At 41.6% G+C, this 26283-nt stretch overlaps 1 protein-coding gene across 1 annotated transcript; it reads left to right on the top strand.

The window, feature by feature from the left end:
- Positions 1-3809: 3809 nt before the first annotated feature.
- Positions 3810-8637, top strand: LOC311497751 (fibroblast growth factor 20-like). The gene is made up of 3 exons (XM_084558123.1): positions 3810-4416; positions 5298-5401; positions 5566-8637. The coding sequence occupies exons 1-3, from the start codon at positions 4083-4085 to the stop codon at positions 5809-5811; spliced, it is 684 nt and encodes a 227-aa protein (XP_084414249.1). The 5' UTR covers positions 3810-4082; the 3' UTR covers positions 5812-8637.
- The last annotated feature ends 17646 nt before the right edge of the window (positions 8638-26283 follow it).

Consider the following 26283-nt stretch of genomic DNA (forward strand, 5'->3'; position numbering starts at 1 on the left):
TGCCGTTGGTTCCGCTGCTGCTGCTGTGATTGTAACTTTGCGGGGCAGCTCAAAACTATCGCGTTTCCCCGCTGTCATCGCGAGATGTGCGGCCACTGCTCTCCAGAGGCTGAGGCTGAGAGCAAAGTCCCCACGCACGGAGTGGAAGATTTGATGCTTCGCTGAGTGGAAGTGTGTGATTAATTTGAACCGCGGTCAATTATAAAGCCCAGTAAAGTCAAATATAAACCAGCCTGACCTGTCAGTTTGTTTGGGTAAAAAACACACAGAGCATTTAACTATAGATACTAAAAGACTATAGCGTTTCAATACACAACAAATCTGGTAATATCAAATTGAGATTAAATTTAGCATTTACAATTGTAATTAATCAATTCAATTGTTGTCTTTTATAACTTAAAAAAGTCACCTTAACTATCAACAAGCCGTTATTCAGGAATTTAATTAAGTATACTTAAATACTTTTATTAGCTAATAACAGACCAACACAGTGTGAAAACTCTTCAATTTAGAAGCTCCCTAACAGTATTATGAATGAAATGCACTTAAAATATAAAAATGTAGTAAATCCAAAGGTGTCTGAGACGTTACATTGTGAGCTATAGTTTATTATAGCATGACTGTAAATATTACTGTATTAGCAGCATTTTCAGATTGTAGCTTGTGAATGTAGCATATTTTCCTTCACAAATAGTGGAGTAAAAAGTACATATTTTCCTCCTAAAATGTGGTAAATTAGAAGTATGAAGTACATGACAATGAACAACTGTAGTAAGGAGCTACCTCTTTGGGGTATCAGATATACATATTAAAATAAATGCAGCACTTCCTGATAAACTGACTGCATGCTGTGACTCACAGCAGAACCGAAGAAGCCACTAGGATGAGTGGTGACTTCTTGGAGAGATGACTCAGTTTACATTGAGGAAATTCCAAACGACCAATAATTTAAACATTTATTAGTCTTTACTTTTCACCGAGATCACTGTGGTATCAATTCTCCAGTGGTAAGTACATGATCAAATGAACCAGTGGAGAGCAGATATCAAACAAATATCAAAGATGAACTCTTCATTTAAGTCTTCACATGTAGGTCTAATGTTAACCTGATGGGGCTTTTCTGATTACTTTGATGCTGAGAGAATAAAGGGAAGAAGTCTGAGATGGGCTCGTCACCTGTTCACACATGAAGCACTGTGGATCACTTAGCCGAAAACAGATCAAACAATGATTATCAAAACCTCTTGGTAGAAATAAACCATTTAAAAGCTTGAGTATGGTTACTTAAACACTTGATTTGCTCCTTTGATTTCTACTTTGTTCATAACTAGATTAGTGTTTAATGGTGACTACTCATTAACAGTGTTTTCTAACTGTCTGAGAGACATTGCATAAAGTCTTAATGTAAATCGCTACTTGTAAAAGAATAGCCACAGTTATTTCATCTAAATAATATCTTTGACAGAGACTCAGCAGTGGCAGTTTATTAAACATTAAAAGTTACTATAATAGTGGCCCTGAATCCTGCTTTCAAGGACCCCTGGTGTTCCCCCAGACCCCAGTTTGGAAACCACTTGCATTAATAACCTCCAGGCTACTTATTCAGTTATTCCATTATCCAGGCATTCGATTAGGTTGTGATTTCTTTGTGCGCGCGTGTATGTGTGTGTGTGTGGGTGGGTGAGGGTAGACCTATAACCCTGGGGGCCTCCTCCTCCACCTCCTCCACCGTCTCCTCCTCGTGACTGCTGTGGTCGCTATACATGGTTGGTTTCCCTCTCTGTCCCCAGCGTCACAAACAGAGCAGAAAACCTCGGCATTATATTTTAAAGCAAATCATGTGATCCTGGGAACTGCTCTCTGGCGTGTGTGTTTGTGTGTGTGTGCGGATGTGGCGTTGTAGTTGACGTCTTCATTGGGGCCAGGTCGATATTCAATACATCAGGATCTGATCAGCCTGAAGCGATTCCGATCGATCCTGTCTCCTTTAAAAAGTTATTTTTTGTGTGTGCGTGTGCTGGTCATAAATACTAATGAAGCGAGGGAGAAAGGGAGAAAGACGCCCTGCCACACATATATATATGCCATCTCACAAACCTCGTGCACACTTGCAAGACAAAATACTGTAAATATATACAGTAAACATATGTATACATATACACGTAAAGAAAACACAATAAAGAAAACATCACATTGCATGATGCCTTTTTGTCATGCTGCAGAATTCGACATGGAAAATGACCACACATGCGCGTCCACCAACACCTCTGCACCTTCGGCTCATTTATCAACGGGACTCCCAGGGGAGGGGGGACGCTGTGTGGGCGCGTGCGTTTGCGCGCACGAGCTTGCGTCTGTATATGCATCTGCCAAAATCAATGCCATATAGGCTGGAACATGGGACCCTGTGCCCCTGGTTTTGTCAAAGCCGCAATCCCCTAAATCAGCCAACTGCGTTTAAACCCGCATCTGAATGGAAAATAACATATTTTTTTGTGATTGCTACAAGTCAAAACCATATTTGCAATGATTACCATGCAATGCTCACCAACTTCAATGACTGTAGTAAATGTATTTATTTAGTTTCTTGCATCTAAGTGACCGATTTCTATTTTCTGCGCATAGCATAGTTTTTTTTTGTTTGTTTGTTTGTTGTTGAGGGTATGTTCAAAGTCAGGGTCACTAAAAATGTATGTGTGCGTAATAAACTCGATTTACAAAAGGATTGTTTTTTTATCCTGAAGTCCTTCAAGTGTCAAGCGTCGGGTATTTTCTAGCTTACATTTCAAACAGGTATATTCCCTTCTTCTGGTTGTTATTGCCCGATCCCCTTACAAGATCCGCGCGCTTTGATGCCTCTGTGTCTTTGATTCGTCTTTTAAGACCACAATTAAGGATATATGGGCTCCTGGGCTGTTCAAAGACTCGTAGAAAGATCAATGACTGGATTGACAGTCAAGTGATGTCGTTTGCACAGGTGTGTGTGGGTGCATGTGAACGATCGTGTGTATGTGTGTGTGTGTGTGTGTGTATGTAGCCTATGTTTGTGTCTGTGCGGGCGCTGTAAACGTGCGGCTGGCTTACATAAAACAGGAGCAATAAATCAACAGCCGAGTGCGAAAATTACGCAAATGGGGGCTTTCCTCTCTCTCTCCCTCTCCGCACCTGATGGGGGCGTGGAGTTGTAAAGCGTTTAAGATAATGGCAATATCACTTTCATGCTGTTTGACATATAGCCTGCACAAACTCTCTCTTTCTGTCAGTGTCTATTTCACACACGAGTTGTTGCTGAGTCGCGCACCCCGCCTGCGACTCTCGCCGTCACGCCAACTGTTCAAATTGTTCGCACTGTTGAAGTTCCCATGAGCAACACGGTATTGTGCATATACGAGCAGCTCAGGCTCGTTTTTATTAGAAGTGTGATTTCTCTCTGAAACCAATGCGCTCTCTGCACTGCATTAAAGGTGTGACAGGCGAACAACGACAAGAGGGATGAAGGGGAAGAGAAATGAGCCATAAAAGGAGGGGATCAGAGCTCATTTGCATAAAAAGGCAACTTGGGGTGAATGATACGAAGCCAATGCTTTATATAGATGTGGAGTGAAGTGCAGTGGTCTATCACTGCTGCTGCTGCTGTTGGAGGAGAGCTGTGACCGGAGAGCACTGCAGAACTGAAAGGCTGAAGAAGAGAGAGAGAGCGAGAGAGAGAGAGAGAGAGAGAGAGAGAGAGAGAGAGAGAGGAAAACCCTGATGTGCACCAGAGCAAAGGGGAGAAGGGGAGTATCCCGAGGTGAAGAGGAAAGAGAGGGATAAATAGCAGAAGAGAGGAGGAGAAGGGACACGGGCTGCTGCAACCTACAGACATCAAGATAACGCAGGAGTTTAATCTCTGTTAGATGACAATCTAATTAACGGTGCGCCAAAATACGCACTCACTCGGGATTTGCTCAGCCTGGACTTTCAACTTTTCCCTTTCCTCGCTTCACGGACTCACCCTCGCCTACTTGCACGCACAGAGGTTCCGTTCTCATCACTTGGACCTCCTGAACAGCAATAAAACGGGATCGGGCGTCTTATCTGTGATGGGGGCAACGGCCGAGGTTGGGAGCTTCGCCAACGGATTTTTGGACAGCTTTGGTGCCGCGGGCGCAGCCCCTGCTCCCGTTGGCTCTCATTTTATTCTCACCCCGGCCGGGGCGGTGGACTACAACTCGGTGACCGGACTGGCGATGGGGGGCCAGGGGCTGCAGCAGGAGCACCTGGTGTCCGCGGAGAGACTGTCCCGGAGCCTGGCGGACCTCAGCCATCTGAAAGGGATTCTGAGGCGGAGGCAGCTGTACTGCAGGACCGGTTTCCACCTGGAGATCCATCCAGACGGCACCGTGCAGGGTACCAGGAAAGACCATAGCCGATTCGGTAAGACTCATTTTGGGATTATTATTATTATTATAGAGTCGTAGTAGTAGTAGTAGTAGTTATGGTGTTTGCTATACAGTTAATACTTGAATGTATATGGAGTTGGTAAGATGGTTCTTACTCACAACATAGGGAGAGATAGCTGCATCACCCCCATCCAGTGGACACCCACTTTATAACCATCGTGGTAATACCCACATCACTCCACCCATACAGGTTACTATCATCAAATGTTGAGAGTAGATGTAGTAGTTACTGTCATGACAGGTCCTCTGCTGCTGCTTTAACACCAAACTCTCATATACAGTGGCCTTCAGTGAAACCTAATTTAGTTCAATATAAATGCCCCTTTCAGGTGGAACAACAGTTGCAATGTTTTATGTTTGCACATCTCTGCCACTTTTCCGCTTTGAGATTAGATTGGCAGCCTTTACCTGCTTATCTCTCAGCTAACAAGATAAACAGCTGCAGCCTGCTCCACATCAAAAGTAGACCACTCAGAGATTCTTAACCGCTGCAAGGCTGTAGCACTTCTAGTACTTGAATCAATACATTTGAGATTTGGACGTAACTTTGAGCCAAAGGCCGTTCCAGTCCTGCTTTGTCAGAGTCAGCTGGTGGGCGGTTTTTAGTGTTGGGTACTGTAGACCACTTTGTCTTAATTAAGTGGAGTTGAATCTGATAGCGGAGCTCATTCAGAAAGGCTCCATATTCTTTTACACCTTATTTTACCAATATCACAGGCAGTGGAACTAACCATGTCAAGACTAATGCCATATTATTTCCAATATTTTAATGTTTAAAGTAATGTTAATGTCATATCAGTTATGTAAATGAAGCTGGATATGATTGTTAATGAATATAATCTAATGTGTGTGCAGGTATTCTGGAGTTCATCAGTCTAGCTGTGGGACTGGTCAGCATCAGAGGGGTGGACAGTGGCCTTTACCTCGCCATGAACAGCAAGGGAGAGCTGTACGGATCGGTGAGTAATACAGTTTGAACACACATATTTATCTGCACATAGATTACAGTATTCTTATCTGTGGTATATACTTTAGTGAGACTGATATGTTCACCCACAGCCAGCAGGTGGCACATTTTGCAGCATGAAACTTACTTTCTTTCTTCGTCTGTCCCTCTCTACAGGAGAAGCTATCAGCAGAATGTGTTTTCAAGGAGCAATTTGAAGAAAACTGGTACAACACTTACTCTTCGAATATCTACCGACATGGAGAAAAAGGTGCATTTTACTTTGTTGCTCTGAACAAAGATGGAACGTCCAGGGATGGAACGAGGTCCAGGCGGCATCAGAGGTTCACGCACTTCCTACCGAGGCCCGTAGATCCAGATAGAGTCCCAGACCTGTACAGAGACATACTGGGCCAGAGTTGAAACTGTGTTACCATGTCAAAGCTGGTCTGAGCTGAAAAGCAAATCCAGTGCACCTAAACTCATCCTCCTTCTTGAGGGGCATGGAAGATCTTGTTGATCTGGACAAAACAAGATAATGCAAAGTGCAACAAATCAACACTCCCCACTGCTGGCATGGAGGAAGGAAAGAGAACCAGAGCTGCAGGGGAGTTTGACTGAACAGCACTATGGAGCTTCTGCAGAAGATGTGAAGACCTCATGACAGAGACACAGACTTCCTGGGCCTCAAATATTACCCTTTTATTGGGCTATGCAAAGGCCATGGTGGCCGAATAGATGAATCTTGGATTTCCTTTAAGCTTCTACTAATGAAATCCGTCTACATGCTGTTCCAGACTGCATGTTAAAAGGGACAAAGGTATGGACTTGAGAGTTGAGAATAACCACTGGCTGCTGGTAGCTTTTTACTGCTGAAGCTGCTAAGTCTTGTCAATTCCACTGTTTTCAGTAGGCCTTTTTAATTTTATTCAAACATTTCTGTGGCTGCTAAGTAAACTATTAATTCAAATGCATTAACCACTATAAAGTGTGGCTGATTTACCCTAAAAAATATTGTCTTATGCACTGGAAAGCAACCACATTTGTTCTGGGAAACGGGTCTTAGAGTTGAGATGATCACCGGTATCTGACTGAGGGCATGAATGGATACCCTTTGAAATCAGTCCAGAGACAGATGCTGCTCACAAAATCGAACTTTTCTGCAAAGTGCATGTGGAAGAAGAGAAGAAGAACAGGTCCGATGGAGCTTCATGGTGTCTTCTTCTTTGGTGGAACACTGTGTGTTCAGTTGGAGCTCTAGAGACTGATTCTGGAAGCCAGTGAAGGAGTTCTGTCGTCATCCGACTGACTGCAGTCAAACAGCGAGCATGGGACCGACAAAGACAACTTTACAAAAGTTTTATTCTTATTTATGAGGTTTTGTTTCCTAGGACAAACAGTATATTTATTTCATATATTTATTTATTTTGAGAATATATTTTTGCAGGTATGAGATAAAATAAAAAACTTATCCAGAACAAGCAATGAGAGATAATCTGTTATTTCGTGTTTTCAGTTTGGTTAAAGTGTCACAGGGCAGTTCTGCCATTTGTTAACCTGCAACATCAATCATACATACATATGTGTCTATCTGAGCTAATCTTGTTAACAATGAGATATTGACTTGATCTTTACGAAATTAGTTCAGTCCTTAAAAACTACCACAAAATATATTTGGAGATATTTTTTTTAAAGCAGTCAGTCCATAACATTAATGCTGGCCTCCAAAAGATTTTAAAATTATTTGCAAAGTTTGGAGCAAAACAAATATTCCAAGTGGAAGTTTATGGTCATAGTTTATGTTTAAAAACACTGGCACTCTTGAGGTGAGGGAAGTAATGGGAAGGGAAGAGGAAAATAACATGAAATCATCTTTTGTATAGTTTCCTATGACAGACACTGCAATTAGACAAGTGACTGGCAGGACGAGCGGTCTGCTTTCATCCTCCCCGTCATCATCCCCTTTATCTCTTTTCAACCAGCTATTATGTGTGAGTCATCCCGTATCACATCTGAGACTAAACTGGCCAGATGTCACTCTGGCACAGGTGAGAGGCTGCAGTAGAGCTGGGATTAGAAAACGGTTAACCTGGTGGTTACCTCATGACTTCAAGATGGTTCCACCTCACAAGTCGTCTCCGACTGTCTCCATCACCACCACCATCAGATGAATGGCAAAGAATAACATTAGGTATTGGCTTTAATAAAAGGGTGTAGCAAGGCAGAGAAAGACAACTATGAAGAAGGTGTGATAACAAAAAAGAGAAATTTGAAGGCTCCGTGGACAGGATGTTTTATGTTTCAAGCAGCCCGCACATGGAATCAGTCCTTGACTGAACAATGTCACCTCAAGGACCATGTATTGGAGTTTTCGTTAGTATAACACGGTTTTGTTGAGCATCGTGAGTTTTAGTAGATGTTTGAATATTCTGAGGATTTTGAGGATGGTAAGGAAGTTGAATTCCAGACCTTTGAAACAGCAGCTGATAAAACATACTCATCTCAAGGACCAATCAACAGCTGAGAAAGGAGACTGTCTAGCTTAGCAACCGTAACTAGGCACTGAAGGTTGGTGAAGCTTTGGCTTTCTCCACATGCTGAAGTGATTTGCGTGGGGTTGTAATCAGAGGGTATTTTACATACAAATTAGTTTGGTGTCGTATTTAAAAACGAATACGCATTGTCAAAAACCTCAACTCAAGTGTAATGAGTGGATTAAACTATTTATCTTTTACCACATAAACCCCAAATGTTAGCATGTCCACTATTGGCAGCTGTCACGCTAATGTAGAGTTACTAAGCCACAGTTGCATTAGGAAAGGCCCTGTTCACGACATTCACTTGGTAACACATCCAGCAATTGCTCACTGTGGGAGTTGGTTCTGGATGCTACAATCTGCTTTCAGTGCAAATCTTAAGGCCTGTCTTCTAATTTTCAATAGGCTGATACCTGGATCAACATCCAATCATATGCTGAACCTCACAAATATAACTGTCTGGGTTTTACATTTTCACTTTCAATACACCACCATGTGTAAGAGTTAACAAGTTCTTGAAAGAACAACAACATAAAAATTGCTCCTCATAAGGTTGCTTAGTTTTTACCTAAAAGCTTAGTATCTGTCTTTTTTCATAATTGCATTCATAACTGTAATCAAGCTCACAATCAAGTCCCTCTTTCAAGCATCTCTTGGAGCTACTAATAATTAACAACTTCAGTGGCTATAATAAAACGAATTAGTGATTATTGGATATTTCGGCTGGAAAAGCTAAAAGTCACTGGCTAAATATTTGAAGTCAGCTTTTGTTGAACTCTATCTGAAATCAAGCAGCCATTGTCTGAAAAATAATGAAGAAATAAATTCTATTTCCTTCATCGGTGTAAACTGTACCTGTGCAGACAGGTGTAACAGCAGTAAGTAAAGGAGGACGGTATCGGTATTTAGGACAATCAAACAACTGGGAAAACTGCTGTATATGTTGATGAAGATCAAAAGATATTAAACGCTCCCTGAGGGATGATTGCTTAGTCATCTTTTCCAGCGCTTGTAGTTATTCTAATAATTCTAAACAGATTAAGCTAATGCTCTGAAAGGAGAGTGAACTGGAGTGAGGCGAATTTCATTACCAGAGCTCAGTAACTTGTCAATCTTTAGAATAACTTTAGCACACCTTAAGCCCTCTTCACACGGGACTAGAATTACCTTCAGGCCATGTGTGATTATTGAGGTGTGCCCCCCACGTAATGTGTGGTCTTGAAGCGAGCTGTGCCTCACTGACGTTTCTGGGGGGGACAGCTGCCTGCACCCCTCAACATCTGGCCCGTGTTGGTGTGACACTGTGGAAACATCCGCTCAGCCAGAATTGTCTAAAAATTGCTTTATATGTCCAGCTGCGTTTCACATCAAGGAGATATCGTCGCTCCCAGGTTGGTGCCAGCATACTGGCTCATGAGCTTGGCAGCGTGTTTCAGATAAGATTACACAGCGCTTCGGTTCATATCTGCCCAGTTGTGCAGGCAGGAGCATGGCTACATTGTGTCTAGTTAAGGCATGGTTCAGTGCGCATATAATCCTCTGATAGGGGTATACAGTGTAGGATGAGAAGGAGAGAACTTCAGACAAACAGCGGCAGAGTACCAGCATACGGACACTGAGAGGGAGAGAGAGAGAGACAGAGAGAGAGAGAGAGACCTTAAAACAAGGTAAGAGACAGGGAGAGAGGTCTGACTTGAAGGTTTGTAAGAAACAGGTGGGTTTCTGAGTAGAAAAAATAGAAGAAGAAAAAACTATGTAGGTTCTTAGTATTTTGCCGGCCTGTCAGGTTACACTCTTCCTTTGAAGTGTGTGTGTGCGTGTGTTTGCAGGGAGGGGGAGGCATGTTTATGTGAGTCAAAGTGACTGCATAGATTCATGTCAGCACAACTTCTGTGTATGTGTGTGTGGGTGTGTGTGTGTGTGTGTGTGTGTGTGTGTGTGTGTGTGTGTGTGATCTGCAAATCTGTGTGAAGGTGAGCCAGGGGTTCTCCTGACTAGAGGGCTGTCTGACTGATGTGTGAAGGCCCGGGTGTGTGTTTGTGTGTGTAGCGCCATACCTCCGCCCCCTCTCCTCTCTCTCTATCTCTCTCCCTCTCTCTCTTTTTCTCTGTCCTCTGTCCTCCTTGGGGTTTTCCATTGACTGGTTAGATCTTCACTGTCGGATCCAGAAGGTAATGGTCCATGGATGGATAACCACAGCAAAAGAATCAGAAAAAGGAAGAAAAATGTGCTGAAATTATCTTTAAATCTTGTCAACTCTTCCTCAAATCTTTCCCGTCAGTCTCCTCATTGAACATCTCTCATCTTCCTCTTTTATGGTTTCATGCGCCATAAAGGCGTGTGCAGGTACGTAGCTACGACTAGCGCCCCAGAATCCACACAGGTGTCCTTCCTGCAGTCGTCAACACACACACTCACGCACACACACTCTTAAGGCATGCGAACACAGTCTGTCATCGCTTCTCTGTGCGTGAGATTAATGGTCCTGACGGGGGTGACTCAGCTGTGGTGAATTCAGACAAAAAAGAAAAAGAAAAAAAAAAACAATGTGTCCTTTCCAAATTCTTAGACGTATTAGACACCTATGAACTCATCCAACTTTCAACTAACAAATGACTCTCGAACTCTGACGTACCCATCAGCGGCTTAAAAAAGCGCAACCAAGTGTTCTTGACCCACAAGGAATGAAACAAACCTGTAATAGTTGACGTTTTGAGGACAAATACAAGTTCTGAACAGACCATTGATGTGCCATAGATGCGGATATGACCATCTTGTTAGCGGATTTGTTCATACGTTCAGTAATTTTGAGCCTCATCCAATGGTGACATCATTTTTAGAGCAGGTGGTGTAGTTTCTTTTCCACTGAAATTTCTGCTGTCCGCAAAAACAACAGAAAGAGAGCAGTAAGACTGAATAAACTGTCAAGTAAAGCTCAATATAAAGCTCTGTAAAGTTGAGGGGATGCTCCAGATTTGGGTGATAACTGTGTCATTTGATGCGTTGATGCATACTTTGTAAAGGAGACCGCGCACGAGCAGTCGCCCTTCGAATTATGCAGAAAATTTAAGGTTAAACACTTTTGCTGTTATTTCTGTTTCGAGTAACTGAAAATCGCAACTCAGCACTGGCTTGAACATGGACATCAGCGTTTTTTTTTTTTGTTCAGTCATCCACTACCTCGACCTCAAGGGTTTATCGCACGTGAAGGTCCTCAAGTACAACATGGTGACATTAATGGAAGGTGACTCTTGTTACACCATGGTAAAGAAGTGGGCTGCTGTATTCATGAAGCTCAGAGGCCACCATTTTGACATCTACAAAGACATCATAGCTGCTGAGGCCCAAGAAACAGAAACAAAAACAAATAAATTCAGCTTCTTAGGCCACATTCAAGCCCTCATATTCCCACAAGTAATGTTCCGCAACTTTGCTATCAAATATACACACTTGAAGGACTGTAGGACACAAACCCTTGTCAAGAACGCATACTATGCCTAAAGCTGTGCTTACAAAGCTCTTTAAATGACGTATGTCTCAAATGGCTGAAAGTGGTTGCTCATAGTGACAAACCCACAGAGAACCATCTCCAGTCTCTGCAGTTGTTCTCAACTACACAAAGCTTTTCAGCTCAGTGTTCTGGTTGCATGGTCACAACTTTACTATTTGAGTTCACTATCACCACTGTTATCTTCATTTTCAATTTTCTGTGTTTGCTTTAAAAACATGAGCAGACAGCTGACCAACTAAGTTAGAGATTAGCTGAAGAACACAGTGGAGCAGTTACTAGCTAGAAAGCCAGATATTTCCCTCGAGTGTGGAGTGTGTTTACTTTATGGTTTACTTAGTTTTGTAATATCTATTTTACTATCTAAAGCATCAATTAAAACAATATAAAACAGACTAAACAATGTGGGGAAACTGGCCAAAATAAATCTTATCTCAGAAGACGCAACAATACAGAGTGAAACCACATCACAGGACGAAGTAAACCAAATGTACCTGATGTGCACCGCCACACCCCCTGCTATTTTCTCTCGGTCTGTTTCAATGAAAGAGTGTTAGCTGACATATTGCAGATGAAAGATTCGCACCGGTGCACATATTTTCAACCCTGTTATCATCAACGGTGCTTAAGCAGTCGCTGAACATGTTGCTGAGCAGAAGGCAGATTCCATGTCAAATACCCATCTAACCACTGCCTTCAGCTCATATCCACAAACCCGAAAACCACAAATTACACAAAACACGGGTAGGACATGAAATCGGACGGAGAAGGAACGCTAGAGCTCTGTCAGACTGCAAGATATTATAGATTTTAAAAAATCCAAAATGCTTAGATTGTCATGACAATCAGGATATACTTTTGTTAGTTTATAAAGATTTGTATTAGCCCTGAGGCCACAAAATGCTGCAAGCTGCAAGCACATAAAATATAATTCCCTTTTAAGTTTTGTTAACACAACAACAGGCCATAATTGGCAGTGTGAGGGTACATGAAATCAGAGGTTTGTCTCTAACTCCAAACTGTTTATATCTTCTTGCTTTAATTAATTTAGCTGACTGAATTATGTTTGTGGGTGCCTTGTAATGCAGCTTTGCCAGCACACACAGAGGTATAAAACGAACAATAAACTCAGATGAACCTGCAGGTGTGATCATAGAAACAACAGCGTTTTTTTTTTTTTTTTTGAAAGTCATTCAAGAAATGCACATTGTGGGGAAGAAGTGAAGCAGTATAATCACCTCATCTGACTGAGCTGCACATCCTCTACAGGACAATTAGTGAGTTTAAGTTAATTTCCTCTTTTTTAGTTGTGCTGTGCTAACAGACCTTAAAAAGACTGATGAAAAAGAGGAAACCAAGTCAGAGAGAATCGCTTAAGGCAGGTTGCAGCGGCCTGCAGAGATGCAGCGTACAACAATGCACTGCATGCACAATTACTACTCTTCCTGATAGTGGACAGAAATGCTGTAGTGGCCTATCTTAAAGGTATGGACACACCAAACGAATATCAGTAGCGGCTACCGAGGTCGACTGTGACATCACCTCACATCGCCTGTGCCTGGACCAAAAACCTGCACTTGAACACATCGCAAACACTACAGCCAGCTGGCACACACGTTCTGTGTGAAAGGAAATAACTTCTAGGAAACCAGAGGAGCCACCATTAGCAGGGAGGCTAGGAAGAGCTACAAACTGTTGTACAGAGCTGCCCTCTCCTGAATCAGTTTATACATGCTAGATGATTATGTTGTTGTGAAAGTATTTGTGTATTTGAGTGTTCAGATTAGATAAAGATGTAAAATGAGAAGGGCAAATATAATTAATAATAAACACAAATTACAGCTGATCCTGAAGGCAATGTCATCAGTTTTTCAGGCTTCTGATCAAAATCCAAATTTCTGCATTTCCCCCTGAGGGTAACGTGAATGTCTGAATCAAATTTCACCGATATCATATCCAGTATCCATATCCAAGATATCCCAGTCTGGATCAAAAGCAGGGAACCAACCCAAAGATATATTTGATCTGATTTAATTTTGATTTGATAACTTTTATTTTGAACATGTTGGTGAAAATAAATAAAATTAAATTAAGAGATAGACAATAAAAAAAAAACTTGATCTACATGTTCAAAAAGGAGTAGGAAGAAGTAAATACTTATATGGTCCTATCTACAATGATAAGGCTAATGACATCTACAAAGACAATAATAACAGTAACAGCAACAGCAACAATAACAGCATCATTTTAATGTGTTTTTACTTGTCAACCCATGAGAGTGGCCTGCTAAAGCTCATGCTTGCCTGAGTTAAAACAAATTTCAAAATGATTACAGAAAATTGTAAAAAGACCAAAATGTTGTTTAGAGTAGATTAGATTTTTAACCATCAGCGTCCCAGTTGCGGTGCTTGAAAATGAAGTGAGCTTTTAATTTTTCATATCATTTCAGAGCGGTCAGTGGAAGTGAGGCCCTTAGGAGGGAAAGGAAGGGACTAGAGATGAGGCAGCAGACAGTTATTCCCCTGTGGCTCCCTAGCCTTGTGGTGTGAAATCATTTATGAGACTTACGGCGGATGTGTTCGCTCAATGCCAGGGACTCACAGACAAATTCACTCTTAAATTCTTAATAGGAGCGCAAACATCCGTTCACACAGCAGACAAGGAGCGACGCAGGGAGGAAGAGTGGGACAAGGGGGGAGAGAAGAAAACATAAAATACAGTCAGGTGAAAATAATTCATGCAAATGAGAGGTAGAAGAAAACAGGGCTGTAATTTAAAGCAGTAGTGCTACATGTTAACATCTGTCCTGTATATACAGCATGTCAGAAACAAACATTTATTTCAAAAAATTACCATCGTCATCCTTTCTGGTTGAAACATATTTAAATATATATTAACATATATTGTTATTCTCAATATTGGCAGGGTGAGGGTACCGTAGAAAAGTTGGGTTTTAACAGTGATTAGATGGCTAATCTGATTCATATTGGCCAAAATAAGAGTCTTTTCTCCGGTAAAAGAAAAACTTATATATTAAAAACAAATATTAAATAAATGGCCTTTGTGTTGACTGACAATGTTTATGTTTGAATCGCTGTATGTGACAGCATCCATCTGTTGCCTGTTACTGCCACACCCTTAAAAACTTTACCTGTGGAAAGTGTTTGTAGAAAGGGAAATTAGCTAAAGAGACCAAGTTTTAAACTTCTGCAATAAATGTGGTCATTTAAACATGGAGGTCTATGGGGATTCGTTCTCTTTTGGAGCCAGACTCAACGGGTCATTCAAGGAACTACCCTTTTTGCCTCTTCTGCGTCAGCTTCAATTTTCTGCCCTGTCGAGGGAAAGACATTGTCCCTTGGTTTGAATTGGGCTTCTTCTTCACCTTACTGTGGTCCATCATTCAATACCCACTTATATTTGATGATCGGTGGTTTTCCTCTTAAAATCCAGAAGGGACAACGATGAGCCAGTTCCACACTTGAAAGCATTTTAATCAGAAATTCAAAGTTCAAAATTAGGCTAAACTGGAATGGGTTTCAATCATACAGGAAAATGATTAAGAATGAATCACAGTTCACAGCTTAACAACTAAAGCCAAACTAATCGACCTTGATGCATGAGAGAGGCATTGGATCATTCAACAAGCCATTGTTACCTCCATCTGCCTTGAGTAAAATTTTAGAAAGAAATTTACATTTATACTTCTGTCCACAATGTTGAAAGAACTGCTACAATGTAGTGCTTCCTAATGGAAACTAATTACAATGAGTCTGCAAACAGAGAGAAAAAAATAAAGCTTGTTTGGAAAATTCTCAACTGCAACTCTTTCAAATTTAAAAGCACAGAAATGAAGCACATGTCATCCATTTTAGCCACAGTCATATTATGGGGCTGCTTACACTTTTGAAAAATAGCTCCAGTTGTGGTCCAGATAACAGATTGACTATGGTATGGTCCCAGTACAGGGATTTTCTCGTTAGAAAGTGTTGAAGAGCAGCATATAGGGGTTTCTTCATAATAAACACACATTTGGGGTTAAAAACCATAGACTGTAGAAAAGTGGACGCCATGACAGCTCCTCGAAAGTGAAGCCAAAGCATATGAAGCTCCCTCTAGTGCTCCAGTGGCTGGCTGCAGTATAGGTAATAAGCTCCACCCCCTCCATGTTAGTGGGTTTGACTTGGGTCAAACTGAAAAGCTACAGTACAATTTTTCTAAGATGTTATAAAATGTATGCCATTTGATGTAGTTAATATACATATGTTGATGTATGTTCAAGTGTCAATTTTATCTGTGAAGTCTCTTTAGTTTAATTGACATTTGCCATTGACACCTGTTACCGCTCCCATAGGAACGTAAGAGTAGGACATGGAGTAGGAACGTCGGCATAACTGTTTCTATTTGAAACCTACAAAATGAGTAGTTGTGCTGTTGACTGTGAGAACCGACTTCAAGGATCTGAACTTTGCAGTTTTTTCAGTAAGTTCAACTTTTGTTTTGTGAAATTATAAGTGAATTAATGTGATTAAGTAGCTAAGTAAAACAACTCCAAAGTAAGCTCTGTGGCAAAAAAAAAAAAAGTCAGCAATTGGTAGTTAGCTTTTTTAAAGTCAGAATCCATAATGGTGCTTGAACAAAATAAGGGCAGTGTATAATCCAACATTTCTTTATAATTGCTGGAGGTAGAGCAGAGCACAGTATTAACCAAAGGTAATGTGAGTCTAGAGGAAGTGTGGGTGGGATAACGCGACTCCACTCTCTGACGGTACAGCACAGATTCTGGCTGTAGACTATCCCTGTAATTCAAGCGTCAGTGTGGCCAGAGGGATAAAGAGGAGACGGGTAGTCCATGTTTTCATACAGTCTATGTTTGATACACTTTGGGAAGAAATTACTCTTACTTACTGAGAGACTGGAGGCAGTTGAAACGGTCTGTTCGTCTTGGTCCAGAAAAAAGCCTTCAATGACTCACTATGTCAGACTACACAAGTGCAGTTGACACTCAAAAGAAATTATCTAATGGCAATATTAGTAAACTGACACAAATGGCAATTATTATATATTATATGGGGCCCATCAACAGCATGAGTTACTTCTTCCTGATGAGGAAATCTAGCAGAATTATAAACTGATGGCCCTCCCAAATACTCAGCAGACCCTGAATTCAATAATGGCCAAAGCTGTATTTTTATTATCAGTCTTCACAGGTAGTCTAAAACCATACAAATCTCCAGGGGATGCACACACACAGACACACATGCCCCCCCCCCCCCCCCCCCCCCCACACACACACACACACAGTGGAAGTAATTAAAGCAAGTGGGGCTAAATTGAAGTATATTGAACTCATCTCTCACACACTCCCACTCTGTCAATAGATCACTTGCCAAGCGTTATCGACCGCTGCAAAGACTTCCCACTGCAAAACCCCTCTCCTCTGCAGTGTGTGTGTGTGTGTGTGTGTGTGCAATGTGGGACAGGGGCAGTAGTATGCAGAAATATGCAGAGATGCTCTGTACTGCAGAATTTGCAAAAAGTAATTTTAGAAATGCAATTAATGCTATCCTTCTCTCTTTCTCTCTCACACTCTCCAAGACTAATTTCTTCTTCCATTCTTCTACTCTTTTTCTCATAATTTCTCTGTGACCTTGTGTGCTCTCCCTTCTTTTTCCAACTCCCTTTTCTCCTCTTTCTCTATATCCCTTTATCTCTATCTATCTTGTGGGAGGGGTAATGATTTTAACTAAATGAGTGTCTTGCACTTCCCCACCCCACTAGATTAGCGGATCAATGGAACAGCGTTTGTGGGAGATGTGTTTGCAGTCCAGGCAGACTGTATAGTCATCATAAATACCCAGTAGCCCAGGTGGACTCTCGCGACACAGAGGACAAAGCCCTGCTGATGAGAAACGACAAGAAAAAAAAAAGTGATAGCAGAAATTTTCCACAAACGGCAGGGGAATAAGCAGCCATGGATTTTTACAGAATAATCAGTAGAAATTCTCCTCAAGGTCTCGACATGACAAATGTGTGTCAAACACACCATGAATGGTGGAGGAGAAGAATGCCTCTGCTGCTCTGTTGAAATGCGTTTCCCCCATGCGGTTAGTCCCCTGTGCTTGATGTGAATTCAATTGGAGTCGAATTGATTATCTCCTATTTGGGATCAATTCTAAGTGGTTTTACATGTATTTGCTCAGTTCTTTCACTGTGCTTCTGCTTGTATAAGGATTTTTCCTCTTTCACTTTCTATTTTTGCCACCTTTCTCTGTCCATCCTCCTCACTAAATGTTAACTTTGCAGTATTTAATATGAGTGTTAAGAGGTATGAAAGTGGGAATGTAAACGCTTAGGCAAGAGTTGGTGATAAAGAATCATAGACTGAGACCAACTGAAATACATTGTAATCGACCTCAGCTGCATGCAAACAAACGTATACACGGCGGACTTTAAAATGAGTATCGACACAAATCTAATGATTGTGCGCAAAATTCAGCAGCAGGACAGACAATACAGCTTGCAAATGTAATTTGCACCCGGTGAAGTGTTTTGCGTGAATGACTAATGATTTTCACATGGTTCTGAGATATTGTCAGACTTCTGCACAGCCTTGCAGGAACAGCATCTCAACATCTTCACTCAATCCACAGATACAACCAATAATTATCTTACTTACTGTATAGATAAAAAAAATGACCAATTTTGCCACAATCAATAAGTTTTTTAGAAGAATAAAAAAATCAGAAATGGATCAGAATATGGATAATTTATTGTGCATACTTTAGAAAATGTAAAATCTTTTTTTACTGGCTGCTTACAAGTCTACACAGCGTAAAAATATTTTTTTTTATTGCTAATGAAAATGAAACACATTCATAAATAATCAACATGTTTTATATAATAATAAATGTAGAAAAACGTATTTTTGAGTCAGTTTGTGATGTTGCAAAACCAACCATTACACCAACTTTGCACCAAATCAGAGCTGTGTTTTTACCCTTACCATACACCTTGTCCAGTGTACATATCACATTGTACTAAAAATGAGTTGGTTCCTGACAGCACAGGGTTTGCTTCATATCCAGTGTTTCCTTGTGCTATACATGTCCTTCCGCACATCTGAACATCCATGTTTACATCAGTGAGTGGCCTTTTGCTGATACAGTAAAGCTCTAGCACTAGCTGTCAGTTAGTGGAATACAGCATGGCTTGCATGCACCACTCATTTGCATTACCAAATTTGACTGGAATGCGTATCCTGCCACTTGGATACAAATGAAGGATCCCATTCAATTAAAGTTTGGACCATAGAAGCACCAAAGGTAAAGAAACACTGCTGGGCAATTTAAGTTTTAGGATTAGTGCTAATTAATCCAGGCTCCTTACCAGATAATAATTACAGCTGATCAGTTGATACGCTGATGCGGGGTCAATCAGCACTGTTTAGCCTTTCCAATATAAAACCTATACAGTATTTAGACATGAAGCAGCCTTATTGTGCAATGGATCCTGATAATATGTGCAACACAGACACAAACACAAGCGCACACACACACACACACACACGTCCAAGCATGTGCAGATATTGGTTCAGTGTGAAGGGCCAATCAAAGCATGGTGGTTTCCTCCTGTTAGTGTGACAGCTCTTAAGCCCCACACATAAAAGACTGACAGGGAAGTTTTATGAAACCTCTCCTCAAAGCAAGTGAGTGAGTGTGAATGTGTGTGTGTGTGTGTGTGTGTGACTGTGTTCTCACTTACAGGTGTAGACAGCAGTCAGGCTCAAGGGTTGCCAGATTTTCAGAACGAAACATGACTTCACAACAACAACAGTCTTCCTCGGGGCTTTTATCCGTTGCTGGTTTCTAACACACAAAGCTGTGAGTTCAAAGGAGTGATTCTTGGAGACAGTGCTCATTTGGTTGGAAGTTTTGAATATTTCTGATTCAAAGCACTTGAGATCCTGCAGTATTGCACATCATAAGCTGAAGCAATAATAATAATGATGGCTGTGACAAAAATCAACAGTCAAATATTTTTTTACCAAGGTGATTATCCTAGAAAATTAAGAATTTAAGTTTATGAAAAGTTTACATCATTTATTTGCATACTTTACATGTCATGGAGATGTCATCCTACATAGTTTTTATGACTTTAAGGGTAGCCAAAAGTCCAGTTTGCTGTGTCTGTCTGTATTTCATCCTCCATTAGTTGCGCCAGTTGGATTCACTCCCTGATCTCTGAGGAGCAGCCACAAGAAGAGAGACTTCGAGATTATCCACTTAATGTACTTTGGAATTACTGTAGGTGTCAGCATGAGAGTGAACAGCCACAAAAAAATAAAAAAATAAAACAACAGCACAAATGCACACAGTGGCTATTATTCACTGGGCTTGCTCTTCGCAGTTGCAGTTGCTGTGCGAACGCACGCACAAACACGCACACAGATAGGAGGTATTTGATCCTGTCTTATTTTGTGGTTGTGTCATCTCCGTCTCACCGACTTCAGCAAAGAAAAGGCAGAAAGAGGTGTCTGCTTGTGATGACAGGATCCATACTTGAAGAGTTACGACATGCGGAGGTGACAGACAATATTTGAAAAAAAAGCATCTGCATGTGTGTTGTTTGCAGAGCGGTGGAATGCTCTTCTTATACATACTTCAGTTGCTTTAGTTACTCAAATCCAGACAGTAACTATGCAAGAAACACATGCGCACACACATGCGCACACACACAGAGAGAGAGAGAGAGAGAGAGAGAGAGAGAGAGAGGGAGGGGGGGGGGGGAGGGGGAGAGAGAGAGAGAGAGAGAGAGAGAGAGAGAGAGAGAGATTGTTATCAGAAGATCAGGATATGAGTGATCACTGCCTCACTAAGCCAGGGAGTTTCCTTTCCTGGCTGCAGGTCTGCAAATGTGTTGTAAATGTCTATGTGCATGTGTGTGTGTGTATGGGTGTGTATGTGTGTGTGCGTATGCTCACCTCACCTCACCACATCTATGGAGCTTTGACCTAATAATTTTATTAACTTAACGTAAATAAAGTTGTATCAGTTTCAAGAGGTGTCAGCTTCAAAGCGCGAGTTCTTATTTTCAGACCACTTCAGTGAACTTTTACGAATAATAGTCATCTGAAATGGAAGAAGTCTTTTGATTTCAGTTAAATGAATAAATGAATGGATTATTAAAAACTTGAAGGTTAAATTAGAAGACTACTATGCAAGTATACCTTGTAGAGGGCCTTTCTGTGTGGAGTTTGCATGTTCTCCCTGTGTCTGCGTAGGTTCTCTCCGGGTACTCCGGCTTCCTCCCACTGTCCAAAGACAAGCTGGTTAGGTTAATTGGTGATTCTAAATTGGCCATAGTGTGAGTGTGAATGGTTGTCTGTCTCTCTGTGTCAGCCCTGAGATAGACTGGAGACCTGTCCAGGGTGTACCCCGCCTCTCACCTGATGACAGCTGGGATAGGCTCCAGCCCCCCTGCAACCCTTCACAGGAACAAGCGGCTACAGAAGATGAATGAATGAATGAATGTATCTTGTCATAAACAGCACTGTAAGGTTAGCACAGTCCTTTTCAAGCAAATGATTGGAAACGGCCTTGCATGTTGTCCTGAACAGGTCTCCTGAATTTGGCAGCAAAAAACATCTCACAAATGTTTTTGTCTTGTTTTGGTCAAAATCAGGGAAAGATCCCAAACTTAATTAAAACAGGCAACCTTGAATGCTGTGATGGTTGTTGCATAAATTCAAAATGTAAAACAATGACCAGCATCGCATATTGAAATCAAAAGTTTTCCAATCTGCCTATCCACCCTGAACTCCTCCCTACACAGACATTGTGGCTTTACATCACCTCACTTCCTTTAGTAATGACGTCCCCATCATTAAACCACTGGTGGATGCTGTAACGATGAAATGCAACAGTAGGTGATAACAAGCTGCTTGCATGAACAACCTATGAGCTACCCTTTTCTCTCAAGTATACCAAAGCTGTTTCTGTAACACTGCACTAATTATTCAACTAAAGTTCAGTTTTAAGGCAAGAGGAAAACTTGAACCACTTAAAACAATTTCCAGTGCATGAGTTCATGCAACGACATGCATTCAGACACGCGCCCAATTGCACATTGACACTCTCTCTTTTTTTCCAGGAAACAAGAGTATCATATTTTTGCTTTTCACTGACAAACTTTGGAAGTGAAAGAAAGCAATGTTCTCTAACCAAGAGCCTCATTCAGTGATTCTGTCACAATGTAAACTCTAAATAACGCCAAAAACCACATACTAAGAAGGGGGAGCATCATCTGCTTATTGAATCACAATGCATCTGCACTGACAACCCTTGTTATGATGCTCAAATAGTTTTATGTCTTGACGTGGCCAAGCTTGTAGTTTCCCTCTGCTCACAGCATTCGAAGCAAAGCCAAACTAAACACATCCTGGGCCAATCTCGGTGCTCTCTGTACATGTGAGTCTGTGTACAAAGCTGCACGAGAGTGTCTGGCCTGTCAGCAGCTGCCTTATCATTATGAAACAGTTTCTTATCTGCGCGTCGTCGTCCTGCTGCGCCAAGTGGAGGTGATCACGGCAGGAATCAGGTGCGTGACTGAGAGGAAGAAACAGGCACTTGTCTCTGCAGAGCTGGAAAACATCAACAGCGGCATGCTGAGAACCAAACTAAAATCGGTGCCAGTACATTTGTGCTGTGTAAACAGTAGGAGACCCCTGCCAATACATGCATTACATTACATACGTACATGTGCATTTGTTTAACCCATGCAATGAGACTGAAAACCTATTTGACACATTTCACAGAAAAAATATAACTATATAGCTTCAGTGTGCGCATTGAATTTATTCTTATACCTTTAAATATTCAGAGGAATCCCTCCCCCACAGCTCAGCAACACACTGACCATTGAATGTATCCTAAAATACATTTAATGTGGAGCTTGAAGCCTTAAAATGACGTCGGATGTGCTTTCAAATACAGCTTTGCATTGAACATGGTCTGTGGATTTCATGTTGTTGTAGATGACAGTGTGGGGTGCCCTAACCCTGACCCTTTCTTTTTAAGTTTAAGTGACTGAATCACAGCTGTAGACCTGAGAGTTAGACCTTACTGTGAGACTTGACCCACTTGAAACCTAACCTCCTACAGACCATTCAAGGCTGAAACCTTGGAGTGAAATCCTGTGATTATAACTGTACTAATCCTGCATAGTCACACGGACTAAAAATGGAATAAGAATATTAAAAGCATGCTGAGATAAAATACTAACTCATATTTCAACCGCAAACATTTGACATGTGACGTAAAATCAGGTCTGAAGTGAAAGATTAGAACTGGGAACTGATTCTTTTAAAACCTCTTTAACCTCTTCTACAACATCACAGATAAAGCGTTGGACACCACCTACAAATATGCACTGACAAATGCTCCTCATCAGTTCGCTTCCTTTTTCGAGCTCCTCCAGAGAAATCCAGGCTGATCCGTGCTGCATCGGGCCTGGACGCGTCAGGACATGTACGCCCTCTAAACTTCCACAGAACCGGTGATTTATCTGTGTGTGACTTCTGTGTGTTTTAATCACCGACTAGAAACACACACATGCAGGCGCACACACAGGCTCAAGGACAGGTGGGGTTTGCATGCAGAGTACATGTGTATGTGAGAGAGTAGTGCATGAGAGCGTACGGGTTCCTATACCGATGCTTGAAGTCAGGTGGGCTAGCACAACCAGGGTCCCCTTTGAAGGTGTGTTCATGTACACAGACAGAGACACACACACGCTGACCAGCTGTTTCTCTCTTCCACTGCTCTTTGATGTCTCCACTTTTTCCAATCCGACCCACCATAGTCGTATCTCTCGTTCCTTCTCTTCATTCCTTTCTGTAGCTCTCTAAACCGCCATTGCATGTACTATAATTTCAACTGTTTATAATGTTTCAAAATCTCAAAGTTCAGAATTTACGACACTATCCTACCAAGCCAACCCTACAAACACATGTATTAATGTTGTGGCTGATTGGTGTATATCATATGTAATATTTCAACAAAAACGTTTGGTTCAATACAAAACCCTTACTAGGGCTGTATATTACACACCAAACCAACATCAAAGAACTACCGGCAGCAAATATGGACTGATATCTCACGTCTCCTGTGTCTGGGTCAAGCACTTGGACTTAAATACACCACAAAGAAAACAACCGATTTGGCTGATTACTTTCTGCGACTGCATGAAAGCACATAACTCCTCCAGGAAACTGGGATTAGTTGACAGAGTAGGGAGAGCTACAAACTGTCATACAGACCTTGTCTGTTGCAGGACACAGTGGAAAAACTTTATCATGTTGATCAGTTGGTCTACAGTTTATTCATTCTAGGTGTTTCAAAAGTATCTGAATGTTCAGATTGGATGAAGATGTAAAATAAGAGGAGCCTTCTGTGTGCCTTTTGACTTTGTCATTTTCTTTATTTCAGTTTCTCTTCTTGTGGTTCACAAATGTCACTGTGTACAGCCAATCGGAGTAATCTCTCCGACCGACCCGTTCTGCCAACATTTCAGCATGGTGAAGCTGCAGACAGGGGTCAGGGTGGTGCCAATGTTGCTGGACACAGTGGAAAAACTAGGTCCACCGACAGCCTGATTTTGATATCGTCCTTAAAGCTGGAAAACATCACTGAAAACAGTGAGGTCGAAATATTTCAGGCCAAAGTCTGATTTGTTTCCTACTAAAAAAATAAATCTCAAAATGTTCAACATGAAAACCAACAACAACAATCTGTGTGTTTGCACAGACCCAAACAGACACCTGACTGTCTGAATGTCAGTCAAGCATGCTAATTACTGTTTAGATTCTGTTCTTTTCAGTTGGTATGTGTCTGCAGCGAAACGTACAGAAAAATGCCGAAATCAAAACGGCTTTTCTTTCATAAATGTTGCTGCTTTTGTTGTACGGGGGACACTGCGGCGCTGAAACAAGGATCAGTTTCACGCTCGCTTCTCTTTTGATAAGAACACACACAGAGATTTAGTAGAACTATGTCAGACCTTTTGCCAAACATTTAAAGATCAGCAGGTATTTGAAGTATTAGCATAAAGCCACAAAAGCAGCCAGTTCACTGCCTTGAACCAGATTTTATCATTTCATATTCATATACTACAAATATAGCCGTTAGCCTAGTTAAATCACCTATCTACCTAACTATATTTACACATTAGGTTCTCAAATAAAGGCAAATATAGGAAAAACACAGGCAGTTATGCACTGTTGCATGATTCCTCCTTTCAGTTCATTTTGGGTATTTTTTTTTTATGAGTATGTTTCAAATAAGTCTGAATCTATCAAAGCAAACACTAAATTGTTAATTACAACAACTGAACGTTGGTGATTTTTTCCTAACAATGTTTTTTCCTATGTTTCTGTTACAGAGTGATCAGTGCTTGAACATCCCAACACTAGTAGTGTGATTTGAATCACTGATTTATTTTTTCAACTTTGTTAGTGATGAAAGCATTTTTTAAAGAGAAGTACATTTGGCCTCTGGAAATAAGCAGTCAAAATGGCTGCATGGGAAAAGAGTCACTTTGTTGACGGCAGCGCCTCTGGTCGCCGTGAAGCTGTGTTTTTAACCCCACATTTTCCCATGTTGTAATCTTCTTTAAACTATCTTCCCTTCATCTTGGGGCCCATTAAGACCTTCTAGTGTTACCGGGTCTGTCTGTGGCCCAGCGGAGCCCCAGAGCCCCGGTCTTTGTCCGCGCCCGGGCAGCAGGTGAATAGGATGCTCATGCGAGGGGGGGCTCTCAGCTCTAGATACACCTGATACCTGGCCCACACCCCCACAGTCAGACCCACCCACTGCTTCCCACCACCCTCCAAAGTCCTCACTGCACCCCTAAAGCCCTCAACTCCTCCTGTCTGCCTGCCAGCTGGCTTTTTTCTTTCTTACACACAGACACACAAGAAGAATGAAGGATGTTATTGTTGACAGTACTGTGTGTGCCACTGTGTGTATGTTATACGTATATTCTCAGCTCTGCCCCCTCTCTCTTTAGAGTCTATGTGGGCTCTGCCTTGTTGTCTGAGCCTCATATCTGTGTGAACTCTGTGTTCACCTTTGAAGTTCTCTACCATGCATCTCTGCACCCCCTCCGCCCCTCGCCGTCTCTCCCTCCGCTTTGATTCCCTTTCTTGTTACAGGCAGTTGGCTGATCCACAGATAATGCCACTCAGTCTCTTCGAGGCTGCATGATACTAGAAAAAGAAAAAAAAACAACAATCAGCATATATGGTTCAAGTGCAGAGCAAATAGAGGCACACTTATTCCATGCTTCATTTGTTAATTTGCACATTTGGATGCACCAGTATGTGGTAATAGCATCAACACAGAGGTGAAGGTGTGGGAGAGGTGCACAAGATAAACACAAAATAGATGGACGGACGATAACAGCTCCAGTTACTGTGTTTGCACTGGATTATTGGTGTGCTTTCTCCACACACTGTCTACTGCTCTCACCGTTTACTGCATGCCACCAATGTGTTGAAATTGCACAGTTGCTTTGAAGGCACACAAGTGGATTAATACAAGGCCACAGTTTGCACGCCGATGAGAGTTTGACTGGACTGCCTTAAGGACAATACGACAAAACCTCTTCATTGCCTTTTACTGCATCCACAAACAGCAGTGGCCATCACAGCGGTCACCTACCACACATCTGTGTCATGTTAACACAGCAGTGTCTCTGTTACCAGGCTAAAACATGATTTTTGTAGTGCGTTATCCTAGTGATTCTTCAAATGATACAAAAACGTAAAAAAAAAACTACAGTGGGATTTGT

This window comes from Chelon labrosus (genome assembly GCF_963514085.1).
Source record: "Chelon labrosus genome assembly, chromosome: 2".
Taxonomy (NCBI): domain Eukaryota; kingdom Metazoa; phylum Chordata; class Actinopteri; order Mugiliformes; family Mugilidae; genus Chelon; species Chelon labrosus.

Bases quoted from the DNA above. Each gene is read 5' to 3' on its own strand.
- LOC311497751 (XM_084558123.1), top strand. From the start codon at position 4,083: ATGGGGGCAACGGCCGAGGTTGGGAGCTTCGCCAACGGATTTTTGGAC. The intron at 4,417-5,297 runs GTAAGACTCATT...ATGTGTGTGCAG, and splicing joins GAAAGACCATAGCCGATTCG to GTATTCTGGAGTTCATCAGT. The intron at 5,402-5,565 runs GTGAGTAATACA...CCCTCTCTACAG, and splicing joins AGGGAGAGCTGTACGGATCG to GAGAAGCTATCAGCAGAATG.